We start from the raw sequence: 21,652 nt of genomic DNA, 5'->3' as shown, positions 1-21,652 counted from the left end.
TATATATATATATATATATATATATATATATATATATATATATATATATATATATATATATATATATATATATAATTTTATTTATTTTACATTTGTTGACCAGGATAGTCCGACTGGATGCATGCCCATTTTCAGTGGTGGCCCGGGGAGAAAAGCTCCAAGGCTAAGTAGATAAAGCATTACATGATACCAGCATTACATATAACAAACAGACTATTTACAGAGATTACATAAGTAAGCAAGTTAAACAAGTTCCACAGATTAGAGTTAATCCTGAACATAAATCAGGATTAAATTAAATTGCACAGTAAGCTGGTTAACAGATTTCTACCATTCTAGAGAGAGTTAGCCAGGCTTGATACATTGACATATATATATATATATATATATATATATATATATATATATATATATATATATATATATATATACATATATATATATATATATATATATATATATATATTTTACAAACACCTGGCATCATAACAGGGGTGTGTACACTGTTTATATCCAGTATATGAAAGTAATATTTCACACATTCCTCTACCTTAGGCTATTTGTCCACCCATGTTGTTGGTCTCTGGCCAGTGGTATGCTACAGAGACTTTACAGTCTCATCAGATAGGCCCCTGTGGTGACCAGTGTGCTGTAATGCAGTTAACCCCAACACAAGAGAACATGCACATAAAGCAAAATGGCTATGAGTGACAGTTGTGTGCATGGTACATTGCATGGCCTTCACATGCCTGGGGTATTCGCAAACCACAACAGAACAACTGTATACTCACCAACTGTAGGCTGCTGTCCCACATGCAGACCGGAGGGATCTGGGTAGTTATGGGAGGGAAGTATTGTCAGCAGACTCACATGTGGCATTGGTACAGGATGGATGCAGTATGTCTGCATATTTACATTACAACTCCCATACTACACGATTTGCTGTCCTTCACCATATATGTGCACATCTGTGCATTAGAAAACCCTATTCACAACTGTAATCTGACCTGACACATGCACATAGATACTCTACAATTACAAGTATGTATGATACACTAGTCTAGTAATCTACACTGGGGCCTTACCTGCACACTCCTATTCCATTGTCTGGGTGCCACCCACCTCCAGTATATGGGGGGTCTGTATTCTGATGTTGTACTGGAATGGGTACCCCAAGGTACCTGAGGAGCTCCCCTGTGGGTGTCAGTGGGGCTGCAAGGCCAGGCCCAGACCTGTGGCTGTGTGGTCCATGGCCACTGCAGCAACCCTTTGCAGGGCATGGCGTATCAGGTCACTTTCACAATGCCGGACCTGCTCATATGTACATGCATGCAGACTGACATCATTTACCCTCTGGACAAGGTCATCCCACAGGCCAGTCCTCTCCTGCAGATGTTGCTGCCTCCAGCAAAACATTATGACAATGGTTCTGCAGTATGGCTTTTATGACTATATTTGTCTCAGCTGCTGAGAAAGTTGACCTTTGCTGATGCGACATTGCACCTAGAAGACATAAAAAGGAAGACACATCACAGGACCTCATACATTTGGCAACAGTATGTACAGAACCTGCACAGCTACATTGAATACCAGTAGCCACCACTCACACCCACACCATACCCCTGTACTGTATCAGCACTGTATCTGCTTGCATTGCACTGCTGGTCTTGAAGTGTCATATTACCCCCAATGAGAGCTAGTTATAGTGCTGCTGATCCACAGGGTGATGTTTGCCCTAAACTTTTCTGCAGCAGGTTGCCTATAGCTATGTTGTGTGTGTATGTGGTCTGATTAGCCACCATTATAGGGTGTTTTTTTTTTTTTTGCCTCAGAGATTGCAGACATATGTGAAGATGTCCTTGTGATTGGCGTTGGTGGATGTGTGCAATATGTACTCATAGTTAGCCTTACAGTATTCCACCTGTGACCTTATATGCTTGATCAGACAAAGGCTGACTTGATGCCAAGTTATTGCATGCTCCTGGTTTGCCCTGTACAGCCAATATAAGGACCAAGTCTATGGTTTGTGTATAGTTGCTGTCCACCACAGGCATTCAGCCTACCTTGAGGTGGTTGATGTTGTCTTGTCCAGGTATTGCTGAGGCCATAAACCTATGTAGGTGCCCACATAGTATTGTGTTGTGGGCCTGGACACAGCTGCTAGTTCCAACATATGGGATGCCTTTCATGTCGGCCATGCCCAATTCCCCTTGCCTGTGTGGGGGACATTAATGAGGTATGGGGCTACAACTTCACAGATAGTAGGTGGAAACATCTCACAGGACAGGACATGTGGAGACAGCCCAACAAAGTGGGGGACAAAGCTTCATATTTTGGTACAGATTGTATGTCATTACTGCTGTTATACACATGGGGGTTGCTATATTGACAGGGTCTGTCTGGACATGCATTTACTGGGTGACTTGACATCTGACAGTGATATGCCTCTGACATACCTCTCAATTGGCATGTTGTCCACAGACTGGCCAGATATTTGCCTATTATGCTTGGTCTGTTCCTCGAACAACATCTGTTTTTGTGGGGTTGGTAGGATAATGTGAGGAATGTAGTCAGTAAGTGTTGTCATCCATTGGTGTTCTAGACATCATATTCTTCAGGGATGTGCTGTTACAACAATACATGTAACAGCAGCTACTGTTTCAGTTTGTGACACCATTATGTGTGATATGTCCCTCTTTCCAGCCCCCTGTCTCACATGTATGCCATGAGTTGTCCACATGTCCTGCACTATGAGGTGCAGAGGTACGGTATATCATTAATTACTAACTGCACTCCAGTTATCATGCCAATGACCTGGGAAACCCCTGGCCATGGTATGCAGCGGTGGCCAGGATTGTGGGTTCACACCCTGGTAATTCTGTGAAAATATGCACAAATTACAGTTATTTCTGTCTGGCCATTGTGAACAGACTGCCAAAATTGTGTAGCAGTGTTCTGTGTATATGTTTGTTGGGCTGGGTAGGGAGAGTAGCAGCTGTGAGTGCCATACATCCTTTACCTATCTGACTCTGCATGCTGCTACAGCTGCCGGTGGTCTATCAGGTCTCTATGCTTGTAGGGGCAGACTGTGAAATGTCATGTAATACCTCAGGATTCCCAGTAAACTGTGAATTGAGGCAGTGTATGTAGGGGTAATGTGTGAGTGGCAAACGGTATTTGGTTGCTCATACAGTATTGTACTGTCATGATCAGTTTGCTTACTGGTATGTCGCTGTGACTGTGGTGCACTTGTTTGAAGGTATGCACTTTCACACCAGTGTCTGTTTTCTACTAGTTTTACATCCCTGTAGTGACTGTTATATTTGCTAATGTATGTATACAGCCTCAGAGCTGGACCTGGGTAGTGTTATGTCAGTCTGATTGTAGTCTGGACATTGCTTGGTAGCTCAGTGTAGTTTCCCTAATGTTGTGTTATGGCTGCATATTCATAGAATGTCTAGTTGTGTGGCCAATATCTTTGGTCTGGTCCCCATAACTGCTATGTATGCATGACACATCAATGGGATGATGTGGGGATTGAGGTTAGTACCTAATGAGAAGCAAGTGAGTCCTAGTATTGTGATATTTCAGTTGATATAAATTAGGACATACACTATTATTACATGAACGTTCTCAGCTTATCTACTGACATATTTTGGACATGTCCCTATTTTCAGGCCTTTGTCCCCCTACTTTGTCAGGCTTGTTCCACATTCATTGCACTAAGGGGTTTTGAGCATACAGCTCCACTGCCAGATTTTTCACAGACTGCTCAGATGTTTGGACCATACTTTTGTTCAATTCCACAATTTATTTCTGTTTGTCTGGTAAATCATGGCGATGATCCAAGGATTTATGTCAGTAAATAAATTACATGACATTTCAGTTTCCATCATCAAATCCTTCAGTAATTGTCCACTGAAACACACAATGTTGCTATAACACGTCTTCATTTGTAACAGCCATTTTTGAAATTTGTCCGTATATGTGGTCCATCCCCCCTTTTACAGTCATTGTGCAGGTTCCTTGCACTAACAGGTTGAGAGGGGTGGTTCTGAGATATAAGTGCACTGCATGTTATATACAAATCTTTATATACTGCAAATACTACCAGTGCAGGTGGTGTAGTGGTATGTTGCTGTGATTGTAGAGCCCAACATCCTGCATTTGAGAATTAGCAGCACTGACTGTTTTGTTACTGGGCAGAACAAGGTTTGATGGATACAGATTGACTGAGGTACATTTATGCATATTATACTTATAATGTTAGATTTAAGCAATAACCCATGGCTGGGTGTGGGTAATGCTTGATTTACCCACAGTTGGCGTGGTTTGGTCATGAGGGTGAAGCCCAAGTGACCACACAATGCCAACCGTAGGTAAATCCAGCATTGCCCACACCAGCCATGGGATATTGGTATTATACACTGACATTAAGTATAACAATACTTGCATTTCCTATATAATGTCATTATATCATGCCTCTGTGCTGCCACTCCACAGTTTTCTGGTATCCTGGGGCATTCTTGATGTACTGTGCATGCATAAAGGAAGTGTTCCCACACTTTTACAGTACATCAGTGCTGTGCAGGGATAGCAACAGAGATAGGGAGATCTTCATTGCTTTTTTTAACATATCTCAGTATGTTATACGAGTTGAAGAACTCGTATAACATAGTGAGATATATTCAAAAGCAAGAGTTCTTTCTTTCTCTGTTGAAAGGAGGATCTCCATTGCATTTTTTTATGATATTTTGCTATGTTATATGAGTTCTTCAACTCGTAACACATAGCGAGATATGTTAAAAAAGCAACAGAGATCTTCATTTCTCCATTGCTATCTCTGCAGGCAAAAAAAAAAACAGGAGATATACAAATGGAAAGAGTCCAGGCAACTGGACCTTTTTCCATTAGTATACTCAAGGATTTACAATGAGCACTCTGTTTGGGCTGGCCAATTAGCATACTCATTTTTGTATGTTAATGGCCAGTCATTGTATAATATAAAATAAATATTTACATACACATTATAATTTTACGTTTACCTTCCATGACATCCCCCTATGTGCTTTCATTACATTATATTTTTGTGTGAGTATACTGTATGGAGCATGTGTGTTTATATGGGGGTCTCACATCTTTTCTACACTGACATCTCACTTTTGGAACTGCTACTCTACCCTGGTTGAAAAAAATAGTTGCTACATAATTTAAGTTTACTAAAATAATTTTAACACTACTTTCATATGAGAAAACAAGCTGCTTGTTTTGGGATTTGAACCATGAACACCTGCAACTCTAACCACTACAATATCTTAGCATAGAAATTTCATCCATTTTCATTTAGCTCCTATGGGATGTTTAAGCTGTAATGTACACACCCACTTAGCTATACTTAAGCATTCCTTAGGGCATTAAAAAAAAGGATATAGTATTATTTTTTAGGTTATATGGGTGTGTATTGTGGTGTTAACTACTTGGGACTGTATTTCTGCCATAACGGCAATGATTGGACTTTCAGGATTCTGTGCGTTTCATGCTGATGCATGACATGTTCTCTATGGACTTTTTTGTTTTTGTGGGGCTGTGCTTGTGCTTATTTATGTTTGGGGGATTTTTCCCTGTTATGTGCGCATACCTCTCAAATTCTTAGAACAAGAAATTTGGACATAGCCATAACTAAAAGTGGGACAAAGGCCCAAAAATAGGGACAATTTTTAAATATTACTCTTGATAGACTAACAGGCTTTGCATTGGCATGAATTTTCTGAAGGGTATAATGTCTGAAACTCAATGTCTCCCATTATTTTCCAACATCAATCTTTAATGATTTTCCAGTAATTTGCCAGAAAACCATAACTCTATGGAAAGTGGGCAAAAAATATGAGGCAAAAATCTGGACATTCTGTGAAAAATCTGTATGGTTAAGAGGTATGTATGTGTACATCTGCACACATTTTTCTGCTTCTGCAGGATGCAGAAGTGCCGTACTGTACTTTAGCAATACAGAGGGTGTGTCGCAGAAACTGTGACACACCACCTGCATTGCTTTCCTCTGGCCATTTTTATTTCAGTGTCCACGGACACTGAAATGATCTATTTTACATTTCAGTGTCTGCAGACACTGAGATACTGGCATAATATTAAAATTAAGCTCTAATATTATGCCAGTACAGCTTAGAAAGTGCTGTATGGCACTTTCTGAGTGCAGGGGGCATGTTTAGTGTCTGTGCACTGCTCGTACATGCCCCTGCGCTTGTATACAGATCGTGTCCTTGTAGAGAGTACAGCAGCATGCCTTCATGAATATGCAAGCTGTGCTGCTGTTCTACACGGACACGGAAAACTCTGTGCAAGAATAGCTTATTCTTGCATGGAGTGTTCCTGAATCCCAGGGTAAGTTTTATTCACATTTGTTCATGTTTTATTGTTGATCCTTCAACAGTTCTCAAATATGTATTCATTCCCTCTTACTCAAGTTCTTATATCACATTCCTGTCTAGGGCTGATATTTGCTTGGCATTGCAGCTTTCCTACTTTAAAGGTTGCTTTTACACATTTGTCAAGACCAAATGACATTCTTATATCACCTGAAAATGTTTTCACCACTTGCATTTGTACTCTAAGTTCCTCATCTGATGAACTATATGTTTTAAATCATCCACAAAAAGAAGATGAAAATTCTTTACACTTTGTTGTTTTCTGGGAGCCAAATTGTAGCCATGATCTAATCTGTAGACAGTTTAATGGGTTAAGAGCAAGACAAAAGAGCAGTAGTGACAAAGAGTCACTCTGGAATATCCCACTTTGAATTTTTATCTCTGGAATAATAATTTGTCCTTTATCATGGTTTAACAGCAACTGCCACTGTTTCATGGTCACTGTAATGTACTCAGTTAGTGTAGGGTGTATCTTATACATTTTAAGCACTCTTACTTATGAATGCAGATACTGTCAAATGCCTTTTTATAATCTATCCATGTCATACTTTACAATTCTCCATTATTACTTTAACAACAAATGATCCTTTGTTCCATATGACTGTGTGACTGTCTTTTGTTACTCTTTTGTTCTTTTGCCATGGTTGAGTTTTCTTCTAAGTGACTATAAACTCTGTCATCATCAATCCCAGTGTGTAGTTTGTATGTGATCGGAAGGCAAGTTATTGGTCTGTAGCTTTTAGGATAGCTTGCATATTCCTCTTAAGTATGAGTATTGTTTTTCCTTCTGTTAACCAGGTTAGTGTCTATTCAAGTGCACATATAAATAGTTCTTACTCATGGCTAGATCTTCATGTAAGGATGTTAATACTTTTAGCCAGAAGTTAGATACTGCATGTGGGCCTGGGGTTTTCCAATTAGGAGCTTTTCTTAATTTTGTTTCAATTTCTCTGGCTGTTACTTCATGCTATTTCATATCCTGTACATTTGAACTTCTTATTCTTTCTTTTACTTCTAGCCATTCAGAAACTTTATGTTCCCACAGAATCTTCATAGATATTTCTCCAAACTGTGTCTGTTTCTTCTTTTTTTGGTGGTGTTTCAATTCCTTTTTCTTTGTTTCCCAATTTTCTATCAAACTTTTTTATGTCATCAATAAATTGCTTATTTAGTTTTGTTTCATTTATATTTATCTGCATATATTCTAAGTTTTTCTGCCTGTACTGATATTTTTAGTTTATTATTTGCTATAGTGCATGATAGATCTTGATCTGTTCTGATACTGTGAATTGCTTTTATCACGTCTATCTTTTTGAGTATTTTTGTTGATCTGTTCCCTCTTCTCTTCTAACAGTGACACTTTTCGTCTTAATTACTTTATAGTTTTTTCTTTTCAGTACTTCCATAATGGCATTTGATTCCTCTCCTTCCTTTCCTGTACTGCCTTAGTGCTCTGTGTTTTGCTGGTAAGACTTTATCTGTTATTAATTTTAGCTGCACAGTTATATATGATATTTACTTCTGCTATATTGCACGAATTTCTATGAATAGTCCTAATTACTGTGCTCATTTGTTTTATCAAGCTTCTAACTTTTTGGGTTTTATTGACTTTCTGTAGTCTGTTTCTTTCACTGTTCTTAATGTGTCTGCCTGTCTCTATTAAATCAAGCAACTCTTCTCTTAGATCATTTTTTTCTAAACTGATGGCACATTCTTTGTTCTCCATTTCCTGTGGGCATTCTATAGAAAGTTCCAGAGCATCTTCCAGTGCCACATTCTTTTCAATTTCATCCTCTGTCACCCTTTGCTCTTTCATATGGGAACTCAATGGTCTATCACGCCACAACACTGACTGCATCAGAGTTGCCACAGTTTCCTGTTCCTTCCCTTGCTGTGCAACTCCAACTAAACTTTTGTACTGGTTTCTGATGGAAGACTCAAAACAATCTTCATATGGCAGCTAATCAGATGTTTCCCACTGCACTGTTTTCTCCATAATTTGGGGATCCATTCCTCTGTCCCGCTGTGGTGTTAGTGTTATATTTTCTACACTAAATCCTGTTTCACAGATAATCCATAACCTCAGTTTCTATTTCTTTAATTTCTCCATTACTAATCCTCTTTTCTACTTTTCCTCTTTGTTTTCTTATTTTTTGTATTGTAAAAATTTCCATATCCAGATGACTTTACCTGTATTTCTCTTCAAATATCTTTGGTGCTGCTCTCTTTGTATTGATTATTTTTGCTTTTTCCTTTGCATAAATATTGTACCATGCTAAATCTCTTTTTCTTTCCCATGTCCATAGTTCTTCTTCAGATGTCTCCTGCTCCTCCTGTTTCTCCTTACTTGGGTACTCTTTGTTACATCATGTTGTGATATAACCTGTCTTAGACTTTCTACACTAAATCCTTCACTGTGCAACTATTCCATTAAATCAGCTTCTATTTTTTAACTTCTATACTAAGCTTCTGTTCTATGTTCCATCTTTGTAATCTTATTTTTTTTGTATTGTGAAATTTTCCATATCTGGATGCCTTTGTCTGTATTTCTCTTCCAGTTTCTTTGGGGCTTCTTTTTTGTATAGATTAATTTGGCTTTTTCCTTTGTGTAAACATTGAACCATATCAGATCTCTATTTCTTTTCCATGTCCATATTTCTTTTTTACTTCTTTCAAAGATATGTAGATTTTGTTCTTTATATTTTTACATTTCCTCAGTCACTTCTTTTTCCAAACAGCCCAGGGTTTCTTGGTCTATATAATATTATTCATAAATACATTGCAGTAATCAATACAACTTTGCATTTGAAACTTTTGACAGTTTTTCCTGTGCAAGTAATTTTCTTTCTTCTAGTTTCTCTGTTAATCATTTTGCATATATTCTGTCTGGAAATTCTGAGCTTCTTGCATAATAGTAACAATATATAATTTCTTTATTACTCTTAATAGTCCACTCTATCATGTTTATGGCTCTTTTAGGACTACCAGTTTTTGTTATTTTTTTTTGGGGGGGGGGCATCCTCCCCCTGAGCCTGGCCTAGCTGCATTGTATGTTTCCCTATCTTGAGGATTCTACACTATCATTTTTTGCAGTCCTGGCACAAGTACAAATATCAGGATTGAGCACTTTTTTTATCTTGGGTCTTGTGCACCCAGCTATTTTTTTATTTTTTAACCTATTTCTGTGCATGATACATGCTATATAAAATACAGTCTACATATTAGCGTCATCTTGGTGAGATTTTTGGAAAAAAAATGATCTACCTTGTAAAGGTACTCACCAAAACTTGAGGATGAATTCACTTTTAGCAATACTACTCTCCTTTGTAGTGTCTCCCTACAGTTTGACCAGATAGATGCAGTACAAGATAGTTTTTAACACATAAAGAAGTTCTATTCCTACTCCCAGCTCATATCTGGCCAGATTCCATAATTTTCTTAATGTAATCCATGGAGTCACAAATTGACATTAATTCCTGTTTAACATGTTCATGTTCAGTTATGGGATAATGAAGCTGAATAAATATATTTATTTTTCTCTTTAGTTCAGGTTTTCAATTTTATAGTTTGCTCATGTTTATAATTTTGCTTCTTAATAGACAGTTTTGTTCAGTGTTGGAGTCAATTCAAAAGCAACATAATTTTTGCCTAAATTAAGAATTGCTGTCAGATCTCACTGTGTACTGCATCCTGTATTCTATCCAGTTTACAAATGCTCAAAAATCCAGATAAAATGTAAACAATTCCTTCTCCTCATCTGTACTAAGTTCTAATTTCAATTCTCTAGGGAAAAAATATGGTTGAGGATCATGTCTTCATAAGTCTTCCTCATTCCATATGATCTAATGACCATATCATACTTCTGCGGCATTGTTGGCATTTCCTCACTCTAGTTTGGTTGACTGGTCCCAGTGAACTGTCTGCATTTATTTCCTTAAATTCTGACTGATTCAACATTTTTGCACTTCACAGAACTCACCAACGTTTTCTCCAACAAACATCACACATTCAAAAGTATTGAATTTCCAGTATATAGCATTACTAATAGTTTATCGCTTATAGCCAGAGATGTAACTAGAGTGGAGTCAAAGAAAGCTGCTGCCCCATGTGCACACTGTTAGGAGGCATGATTGTCAGGTGCTATTTTGATGTAGTGCAAAACCAGAATTTATTTATAAAGCCAGGAGAACACTGTGGCTTTATAAATGAACAATGATACTATAATTGCAGTTATGACTGAAGTTATTCAGCACTCTTTGCAAACATGCTGCAATCTAACTGTAGCAAGCTGCATGTTACTTTGTAGCAAGCAGCTTACAACACTGACAAGACATGAACACATTCTTTTTTTACATGTCACTGGGCCATATATTACTATTAGAAAAGACAAAGCTTTGACTATGCAGACCTTTGTTAACAATGAAACATCTTTATAGGTTATTAGGTAGGTTCATAGGTAGGTACTAGGCTATTAGCCCTAGGGCCTTTATAAGCCGAGCCAAAAAGGTACCCTGGCTTTTGCCACCCAAGAAAATTATTTTCCTCTGCCCCTTTTGAGCAGAGCCACAGAAGTGATCCCTGGGGTGGATTTCCTATTTCCCATCCAATCATCAAGATTTTTCTTGAAGAGTGCTAATGAGGAGCTCTGTTTGACATATATAGGTAGTCTGTTCCAGAGTATGGGAAGTCTATGGGACAGGAATCTATCCCTCCAGCATGTTCTGTTTATTGTGGTGACAAGGTTTAGGTCCCTAGGGCGTGTAGCTCAGAGGGATTGGGATTTCTTCAAGTAGAGCATGTCCAACAGCTCTGGGTTTGACATAGCTTTGTATGTTAGGCAGAGATCGCCTCTGAGTAGGCGATGGAGTAAAGCTGGAGTTTTTTGAGACGGTCTGCGTAGGGCGTCTGTTTGATGCAAGTAATCCTCTTTGTGAGGTATTTATGTGGCCTTTCCAGTTGTTGTAGATGTCTTGTCTTGTAGTGAGTATTCCTAAGGCCATTGTTGATATGAAATTATTTCTAAGAAAGAAGAATTTGGCCTTGATTTTTGCAGGTTCTAATTCTACACGTATACAACCAGTTTTTAAGAAAAAAAGTACTTTTAATCCCCCCCTACATCCACAGCTCAGGAATTTGAAACAATATTGGAAAGGGAAATTAGAAACACTGTTAACACTCATAGGGTAAATTCCAACCTTTCGAATGATGAGGAACTTTTATTGAATGAATTAATCAATAATAGAGCTGTAAGAATTATGCAACCGGATAAAGGGGGTGGAACAGTGCTTATGGATTATATTTTATATGAATCTAAAATGAAAGAAATGTTATCTAATGGTTTTAAATATTCCAAAGCTTCTATAAATGAAGTGAATATAGCTCATTCTAAGATTAATATTCTTTTAAACGATTTGCTGTTAGAAGGTTCTATTGATTTGGATATTTACAATTTTTTGTTCAACAAAAATCCCAGGACACCCTCAGTATTTGGTATTCTGAAGGTCCACAAGGATTCTTCGGATCCACCATTAAGACTAATAGTTTCTTCCGAGGGGTCTATTACTACCCCTCTAGCTAAGTATGTGGATGTTAAGTTAAAAACTCTTTCAAATGAGGGAAGTACTGTTTTGAAAGATTCTTGGGATTTTCTTAGGCAGGTGAAATCTGAATTTTTTAATCCCAATATATTGTTTGTAACTTTAGACATCGTAGATTTATTTGGTTCTATACCCCATGATACAGCACTATTATGGCTTGAAGAAAGCATGAGAGACAGTGGTAAATTTACTTCTAATGACTTTAGGACCTGCCAACTACTAATGGAAACAGTACTTAAGAACAATTTTATGTACTTTGAAGGAGAGTTTTTTAAACAGGAAAGAGGGGTTATCATGGGGGCAAAATGTGCCCCCACTTACGCTAATATTGTTTTGTCCTGGTGGGAGAAATTATTTGTCATTAACTGTGAGTTTTCTAGTTGTTGGTGTTTTTACAAATGCTTTCTTGGTGACATTTGTATTTTTGGAATGATTCTCAAGAAAGATTGTTTGAATTTCTCACATACCTCAGAGGAACCACAGAATTTTTGGATTTTACGTACAACCTTAACTGTCAGGAATTGATCTATTTGGACATTTCTTTGACCAAATTAGATCATTCCTTTTCCTCAAAAGTTTTTAGGAAAAAAATTTTTCCAATTCGTACCTTCATTTTAGTAGTGGTCATCCGTTCTTTCAAAAAAAAATTTACTTAAAGGGCAGTTAGTAAGAATAAGTCGTATGACCTCACAAGACAATGAATTTGCAAAAGATTGTGATTTTGTTACACAAATGTTTAGGGGTAGATGTTACCCTGAAAACTTGATCTGTGATGTCACCAACGAAGTGTTGGCAGGTAGGAAGGAGAGGTTTGCCCCTATTTTAGGTTGTGATGATGTACCTAGTCCCAACATTAATGTCAATACTTCTATTAATAGTTGGGATGATGCATATATAATGGATTATACAGGTGATTCAGGTTACATTAAACAAACGGTCACCAGGGTTTGGGACCGTTTCAAACAAATATCTGAACTAAACGAAATTCACAGCCAACCACTAAGATTTATATATAGAAGGGATACGAATTTCAAGAGACTTTTGAGTTTGGGGGTGGTTCTAGAGTTGGATGCTCATCCAGAAAGGTGGGGACCTTTAAATGTGGTTCATGTTCCGAATGTCCCTATGTTTCCAATTGTTCTAGTATACACATACCCAGTAGGAATAAACATATTAAGGGCAATACCTTTTCTAATTGTAACACTAACGGTGTGGTGTATCTAGCTCTTTGTTCTATTTGTGGGTCTTTCTATGTAGGGAAAACTGAGAGGAAGCTAAAATTAAGAATTTGTGAACATTATTATGAAATTAAAAAGGAGAATATGAATAATGCACTTTTTCGACATACATTAACTTGTTCACAAGCTTCCTTCAGTTTCTTTGTAATAGAAGTGGTTCCCAAAGAAGTTAGGGAAGGTATGTGGGAAACGAAACTTGAATACAGAGAGTTATTTTGGCAGATTATATTGGAAGCCACCAAAAGTCCTGGTCTTAATGATATGTTATCTATAGTTCCTGTATTAAAATTGAGGAGTGCAAAATTATAAATTGCCACTAGATGGCAGCATAGGAATACATTTTGTTGAAATGACCCTATAAGGTGTTTTTTAACTGTTTGTACAACTGTTTTATTATCTATACTTTTTAATTAACATATTTTACAATAATATTCTTTTACAATGTAAAATGCATGATGTTATAACTTTATATTTACATAATTCATGGTATTTATATATAAAAATAATATGGATAGCTGCCACCAAATAGGGTTGAATGTTTAACATTTTTAACTTTAAATTATTTGATTGTTTTTTTAATTGAATTTTTTTAATTGAATTGTTTATTGACAATGAATCTATTGGATAATTGATCTTCACACATCTATTTAAGTGCATTACTATATCATTTGGTGTTTTGCCTTCTGAAGAAGACTTCCAAAAACGTATTTTGTGTGTAAAGCGTTTGTGGGTGTTTTTGGTGAATAAACTTTTCGAATCACGTCCTGGTCTGGACCCTCATTTGGTTCTCCACAGTGAACCTGTATTTTGGTAGTTCATGGGTACAGAGTTTTTACCAAAGGGGATGACAATACACTTTTTGGCACTGAGCATCAGGCCATGGCTTTGACACCAGGCATCTGTCTCGTTGAGGCCCTTTTGCAGTATGTCCACATCATTAGGAGTTTCAGTTATGGCTCCTAGTTTGCAGTCATCTGCAAACTTTGTTAGCCAAAGACCTTCTGTGTTAGCCTGTACTTCAGAGAAGTAGATACCAAACAGGAGAGGACCTAGGACTGAACCCTTTGGTACTCCACTTGTCACTGGTCTAAAGTCGGATTTGGAGTCTGCTACTTTCACAGTGTGGGTTCTGTCCATGAGCCATTTGGTAACCCATCTTGTGACATAGGGATTTATACCTAGTTTAGTGAACTTATCTATAATTCCAGAGTGGGGGATGATGTTGAAAGCATTGGGGAGATCTAGATAAGCTGTGTGAACCACCTTACCCTCATCTATGGCTTTGGTGACTTCTTCAAAGAAGTCAATCAGGTTTAGGAGACATGATCTGCCTTTTACAAACCTGAACTGGGTAGGGTCCAGAGTTTGGAGATTACCAATGTCTTTGTTTATGAGTTCCATGATGATACGTTCCATGGCCTTGCAGACCAGGCTCGTCAGGCTAATGGGGCGGTAGTTTCCTGGGTCCATCATGGCTCCCCCTTTGTACAATGAGATAACCGTCACGGTGCGCCATTCAGTGGGCACAAAGCCTGAGGTGAAGTTATGATTGAACATGGTACTTAGGTAGGGTGCCAGTTCATTCTGTAGTTCATGTAGAATGCAGCCTGGGATATTTTCAGGTCCCATGGATGTTGTATTCTTGGCTTTGGAGAGTGTGTTTTTTACCTGTGTTGCCGTGATTACAGGAACTTTGCATTCTTCCAGTATAGAGATGGGCCCTCTAGGGGCTGAGAGGGGGGTAAAGTTAACACTGAACCTGTCTGCCAGGATGTTGGCAATATCAGTTGGTTCTGTATATTTAGTGCCATTGTGCTGTAACTCAGAGCAGATCTGAGTGTTGCCATTGAGATTCTTGACATAGCTATAGAATGCTTTGTGGTTGTCTTTAGAGTCAGTGGCAATTTTGTTTTCGTAACTAGCTTTGGAGGATTTTATGAGGGAACTCAGCTTCTAACTGAGGTTGACCAGGGAGTTCCTCCAGTCATGAGATTTTACTCTTTTTTTGCAACAGTTTCTTTCTTCTGTTGTAGAGTTTGTTTATGGCAGAGGACCACCAGATTGGCTTCCTTTTTTTGGAGGATAGCATCTTGGTTCTATTAGGGATAGCACGATCCATGCACTCATGTAATTTCTTATAAAGTGCATTTGTGTAGGATTCAGCAGTCATACCTCTATTGTCCATCTGCATGGGTGTCATGAAGTTTGCCACTTCTGTCTTAAGAAGTGTGAAGTTGGCTTTGGAGAAGTTTTTTATGGTGGCTTCCCTAATTGGGGGTGGGGGTGGGATGTGGATGTCTAGGGTGATTAGCTTGTGGTCGGATCTGACCAATGAGGAATTGACCTCTGGTGTGGAACACCAGTTGCCCATTTTGGTAATGACCAGGTCTAGGATATTACTGCCCCTGATGGGGATGTGAATAAGTTGATCCAAGGCGTTGGAATTTATGAATTCCAGAAAACGTTGAGCAAAAGATTTGGTACATGAGTAGTTTTCCCAGTTAATGGTGGGGTAGTTGAAATCACCCATTATTAGGGTGTTGAGTTGTACCCTAATACTTTCCAGTGTATCAAGAAATGAGGAGTGGGAATCCTGGGGCATGGTGGGGGGTCTGTAACAAGCTACAATTTGGATTGCAGTCTTGCCCAGATTTAGTTGCACTTGGATAATCTCGGATGCATTATGCTGTGCAGCTAGCCTGGAGGTGTGGATATCCTTAATGAATATGGACACGCCTTCACCTTTAGTGCTTTGTTCCAGGTTAGGTGGCCAATAGGTGTGGTATGAATTATAGCCTGGTAACACATGGGGTGCTCTCTGGAGCTTTGAACCAGGCCTCTGTCACTGCACAGATGTCAATGTTCTCCATTTTAAGGAGTGCATTTTGAGGTTTAGACTTCTAGCATTGAGTAGTAAGTATTACCCTCAGATTTTGCTTGCTTGTACCTGTTACAGTGGTGAATTTGTCATTTGAACGTTGCCTAAAAAATCCACTATAGGGGTGGCAAGAGCCTTTGCCAGTATCCGCAATCCCAAGGGTGACAGGTGCAGGCCATCTCTGGCAAAGCATCGTGGTCTATCGATCATGTCGTCCCAGGCAGACAAATACTGGATCCCCTTAGAATGATACCAGAAGCTTAGCCAATTGTTGAAGTCAATCATTTTGTCCTTGTACTGTGATATCATTCTGGGTGATGGCAGGATGCTACTCAGGGCTAGGGTCATACCTGCCTGGGCTACAAGATCGGAGAGCTCCTCCATGTCTCTTTTCATGTAGTCCAGGGAGTACGTCTCAGGTCATTCACACCAACATGGACAATGACAGTGTCATATTTGTACTTGTTGTGGAGTGACCTGAGTGCGTGCATTATGTGGCGGACCCTGGCACCTGACAGGCAGCTGACAGTAACTTTCTCCTTGTTTAGCCTGGTGAGTGGAACATCAGTGTGCCTGACTATAGAGTCACCTATGACTAGAGTGTTGGGCATGTTGTTATCCTTATGGGCTGTGGTTGAGTGGCACACTGAGTTTGTGGGCTATGTGTCATTTGTGTTGTGTTGGGGGGGTGGAGTTTGCTTGCGTTTCTGCTTTGGAGGTCCCTGATGCTTGGGCAAGTTTTTATTGAGAGCCTCCGCAAATGTAGGTGTGTGTTTTGTGTTTCTATGCATGTGTTTTGGTGGTGTAGGTTTTGAGGGAATATGTGATGACTGTGGTGTGGTGCAAGTGTTTACCTTCTCCTCTTGACTGTCTAGTCCAGTTTTGGGTGAAGAGAGCTTTGCTTCCACTTTGGCTTTGGGTGAAGAGAGCTTTGCTTCCAGTTTGGCTGTATAAGTGCATCTCTCACAGGTTGTAGTGTTGGATGGTAGGAGGAGAGGGTTTTGTGTGTACATGAGGCAATTGCTGCTTTGACCCAAGATGCCCAGATTCATCAGGTTGACAGGAGAAATCACCGGGAGCTGACCCTTAGACATGCCTGGATAGGTGCTTATTTATTAAGTACTAAAAACTGCTTTCTTCTAGACAAGTGAGGAAAGTTGAGTGCTATAATAATTTGCAGCTTATTTAGTGCTTACAACGAGTTCTGAACAAGTGCTGAGTTCCAAGAAACAGATGTGAGTGCTGAAACTAGAAAACTGGCTAGTTCTAAGAAAATAAATAAGCTAGAAGGCTTCCCTCCAACACAGAAAGGCTTGGGGGCTCAGAAGCCTACAAACAGTCCACTTACAGGAAAGGCAGGAAACAAGCTTAAAATTTTTTTTTCTTTCCCAGATGCTCTCTTTGTACACAGTAGGAGTGCCTGAAATCAGAATATTTACTCTTTAAATCATACTCAGATTTACCATAACTTTTCTTTCAAAAAGCATGCATCTTTTAATTTTGTAACTGCAATCATCATCTGTAGAGATCTTTAAGCCCAGGAAAAAAAATCTATCACTGCCCCCACTACTTTCACCTTCTTCAACTGTCTCTTCAGGTCTTCCTCACTTTCTGCCATAACAGGGTATCATCTGCATATCTGAAGTTAGTAATATTTCTCAAAGCAATTCTGATTCCAACATCTGATTCCAGCATCTGATTTATCTGACCTAAATTTTGCATGACATACTTAACACCATATGAATTGAATAAGTAGGATGACATATATATAGGTTTATCTTAGTACTTTCCCAATCTTGAATCAGTCAGTTATTCCATATCTGGCTCTAACTGTTGTTTCTTGCATTGCCTTCAGTTTCCCAGGAGACAAATAAGGTGGCCTGGTGTCCCCATTTCACTATGAACTCACCACAGGGGATTGTAGCTCATGTGTTAAACAGAGAAAGGCAGTAAATGAACCAGAGCACATATTGGGGTTCTTCCTAAAAAGCAGCCAGTTATGGAACATGGTATAGAAAACCATAGTGCCTGCAGCATATATGAGCTGCCTGTTTACAAAGAAAGTTGTATCTTGCATCTCTTCATAACTGTAGGTTTAATAAATATCCATAGAGCTATTGAAACATTATCACTTCCTGGAAGTGTTCGATCCTCATATACTGAAAAGGATAATAATGTTAGGCCTACAATAGTGAAAAGGAAAATTACAGATAAAATTTGTCAGTTAACAAACAATTGGAATGGTGTTGCAGATATCACAGCTCAGCATACCTACAGGCAGCTTGCCTCGAAAATAGTTTATGTACCAGGAGTCATCCTCTATTTCTGCAGTATGACGTGATGCAGTAGAGAGTGGTATGGCTTGGGATAGGGAGTCATCCTCCTCTATTTTTGTAATATGATGTGATGCAGTAGAGAGTGGTATGGCTTGGGATAGGGGGTCATCCTCCTCTATTTTTGTAATATGATGTGATGCAGTAGAGAGTGGTATGGCTTAGGATAGGGAGTCATCCTCCTCTATTTTTGTAATATGATGTGATGCAGTAGAGAACAGCATGGCTTTGGATAAGGGACCATCCTCCTCTATTTCTGTAGTATGATGTGATGCAGTAGAGAGTGGTATGGCTTGGGATAGGGGCCATCCTCCTCTATTTCTGTAATATGATTTGATGCAGTATAGAACAACATGGCTTGGGATAGGGGCCATCCTCCTCTATTTCTGTAATATGATTTGATGCAGTATAGAACAACATGGCTTGGGATAGGGGCCATCCTCCTCTATTTCTGTAATATAATTTGATGCAGTAGAGAACAACATGGCTTGGGATAAGGGGTCATCCTCCTCTATTTCTGTAGTAAGATGTAATGCAGTACAGAGCAGCATGGCTTGGGATAGGGGGTCATCCTATTCTGTTTTTGTAGTAAGATGTAATGCAGTACAGAGCAGCATGGCTTGGGATAGGGGGTCATCCTTCTCTATTTCTGTAGTATGATGTGATGCAATAGAGAGAAGCATGGCTTGGGATAGGGGGTCATCCTTCTCTATTTCTGTAGTATGATGTGATGCAATAGAGAGCAGCATGGCTTGGGATAGGGGGTCATCCTTCTCTGTTTTTGTAGTATGATGTAATGCAGTACAGAGCAGCATGGGTTGGGATAGGGGGTCATCCTTCTCTGTTTCTGTAATATGATTTGATGCAGTATAGAACAACATGGCTTGGGATAAGGGGTCATCCTCCTCTATTTCTGTAGTATGATGTAATGCAGTACAGAGCAGCATGGCTTGGAATAGGGGGTCATCCTATTCTGTTTTTGTAGTAAGATGTAATGCAGTACAGAGCAGCATGGCTTGGGATTGGGGGTCATCCTTCTCTATTTCTGTAGTATGATGTGATGCAATGGAGAGCAGCATGGCTTGGGATAGGGGGTCATCCTTCTCTGTTTTTGTAGTATGATGTGATGCAATAGAGAGCAGCATGGCTTGGGATAGGGGGTCATCCTTCTCTGTTTTTGTAGTATGATGTAATGCAGTACAGAGCAGCATGGCTTGGGATAGGGGGTTATCCTCCTCTATTTCTGTAGTATGATGTGATGCAGTAGGGAGTGGCATGGCATGAGATAGGGGGTCATCCTCCTCTATTTCTGTAGTATGATGTGATGCAGTAGAGAGTAGCATGGGTTGGGATAGGGGTTATCCTCCTCTATTTCTGCAGTATGATGTGATGCAGTAGAGAGTGGCATGGCTTGGGATAGGGGGTTATCCTCCTCTATTTCTGCAGTATGATGTGATGCAGTAGAGAGTGGCATGGCTTGGGATAGGGGGTCATCCTCCTCTATTTCTGTAGTATGATGTGATGCAGTAGAGAGTGGTATGGCTTGGAATAGGGGGTTATGCTCCTCTATTTCTGTAGTATGATGTGATGCAGTAGAGAGTAGCATGGGTTGGGATAGGGGGTTATCCTCCTCTATTTCTGTAGTATGATGTGATGCAGTAGGGAGTAGCATGGCTTGGGATAGCGGGTTATCCTCCTCTATTTCTGTAGTATGATGTGATGCAGTAGGGAGTGGCATGGCTTGGGATAGGGGGTCATCCTCCTCTATTTCTGTAGTATGATGTGATGCAGTAGAGAGTGGCATGGCTTGAGATAGGGGGTCATCCTCCTCTATTTCTGTAGTATGATGTGATGCAGTAGAGAGTAGCATGGGTTGGAATAGGGGGTTCAGAAAATGCAGGAATTGTTATTATTTCTTCATAGTCATAATGCAGTAGAAATAACTGCAGGTCTGTGGCATCCAGTTAGTTTATTTGTTACTGATTATCTACTGTTTATGCTTATTGGTGCTATAGTTAGCATTTGAAATTCGACAAAGTAAATTAGACTGCAAAAATGTTGATTAGTAATCTATTTCTTTGCCTTAAGCTAAACAATGGCTATATATGTGACTACTTATATTGTTTTATTTGTTGACTGTGTGCATTTATGCTTTTGTGAATCTCATGGTTGGGCTATTTTACTGTATGCATAAAAAAAGTCTGTTTAGTGATTTATAAATTAGAACATTAATGCTGGTATATTTATAACATTTATTCATATTGCTGTAGATGTGCATATCTGGCATGTCCCTCTTGTTCCGTATTCTGCCTTTCTTCTTTCAACACCATTTTATATGTTAATATGCAATATCTTATCACTGGTGTAACTTGTCTGGGTAAGGTTTCCTGCAAATATTCAAATGTTAGTTAAGCAGTTCTTTGTGATGTTAATATATATGTACCCAGGTATAGACATAGATATATACAAATGCACATATACAGACCTTGCACTAGAATATAGTCACTACTATATATTTTTTCCTTCACGTCATAGGAAGAGAACACAACTTCCTCAAATATGATGACATCGAGACAGATTCTCTCAATGTGCCGTATGATTACACTTCTTTGATGCACTATGAAAAATATTCTTTCCAGAAAGGATCAGAACCAACAATAGTCACCAACATATTAGAGTTCACAGATGTGATTGGACAACGTTTTGATTTCAGTGATTACGATCTTCAGAAACTGAATCGACTATATAATTGCAGTAGGTTTATTTAGATTTAATTCATCTTTATGCCAATAAAGTTTGCATCAGAAACATATTAGAACTTAAAATATCAAACTATCACCACTCCTGTTTCATTTGGTTGAGAGCTAATACATCATATTGTTCATCTTGTATGTCAGCATGTGATGTCACTTCCGCAAGGAGGTCATGATTAGTCTTGTTGTCTCTTGTAAAGGAAAAGAATGAACATTTCATGGAAAGGTCAAGTCAATATTACCAGCCTAACAATTAGTAGTGACAGTATCATAGTACATCACCATCAACCCTGAGTTTATTAAGAAGGAATTGTCATGACATGTGACACACAAAGACACATAACATGTTTACATTAATATCTGCGGGTGAAAAAAAAGAGCAGGGGATCAAATGCTTCTTCATTACACTGCTC

General features: G+C 38.9%; 1 protein-coding gene across 1 annotated transcript in view; it reads left to right on the top strand.

Moving 5' to 3' along the window:
• LOC122797063 (meprin A subunit beta-like) overlaps positions 1-21,652 on the top strand; it is a 577,824-nt gene that overhangs the window by 185,237 nt on the left and 370,935 nt on the right. Inside the window, exon 4 of the mRNA XM_044065839.1 lies at positions 21,022-21,240. Within this exon, the coding sequence (XP_043921774.1) occupies positions 21,022-21,240 (219 nt within the window). The remainder of the gene's footprint in view (positions 1-21,021; positions 21,241-21,652) is intronic.

This window comes from Protopterus annectens, chromosome 3.part0, assembly GCF_019279795.1.
Source record: "Protopterus annectens isolate FY-2018-M chromosome 3.part0, PAN1.0, whole genome shotgun sequence".
NCBI classification, from domain to species: Eukaryota; Metazoa; Chordata; order Ceratodontiformes; family Protopteridae; genus Protopterus; species Protopterus annectens.
This window is presented reverse-complemented; position numbering and strand designations above follow the sequence as displayed.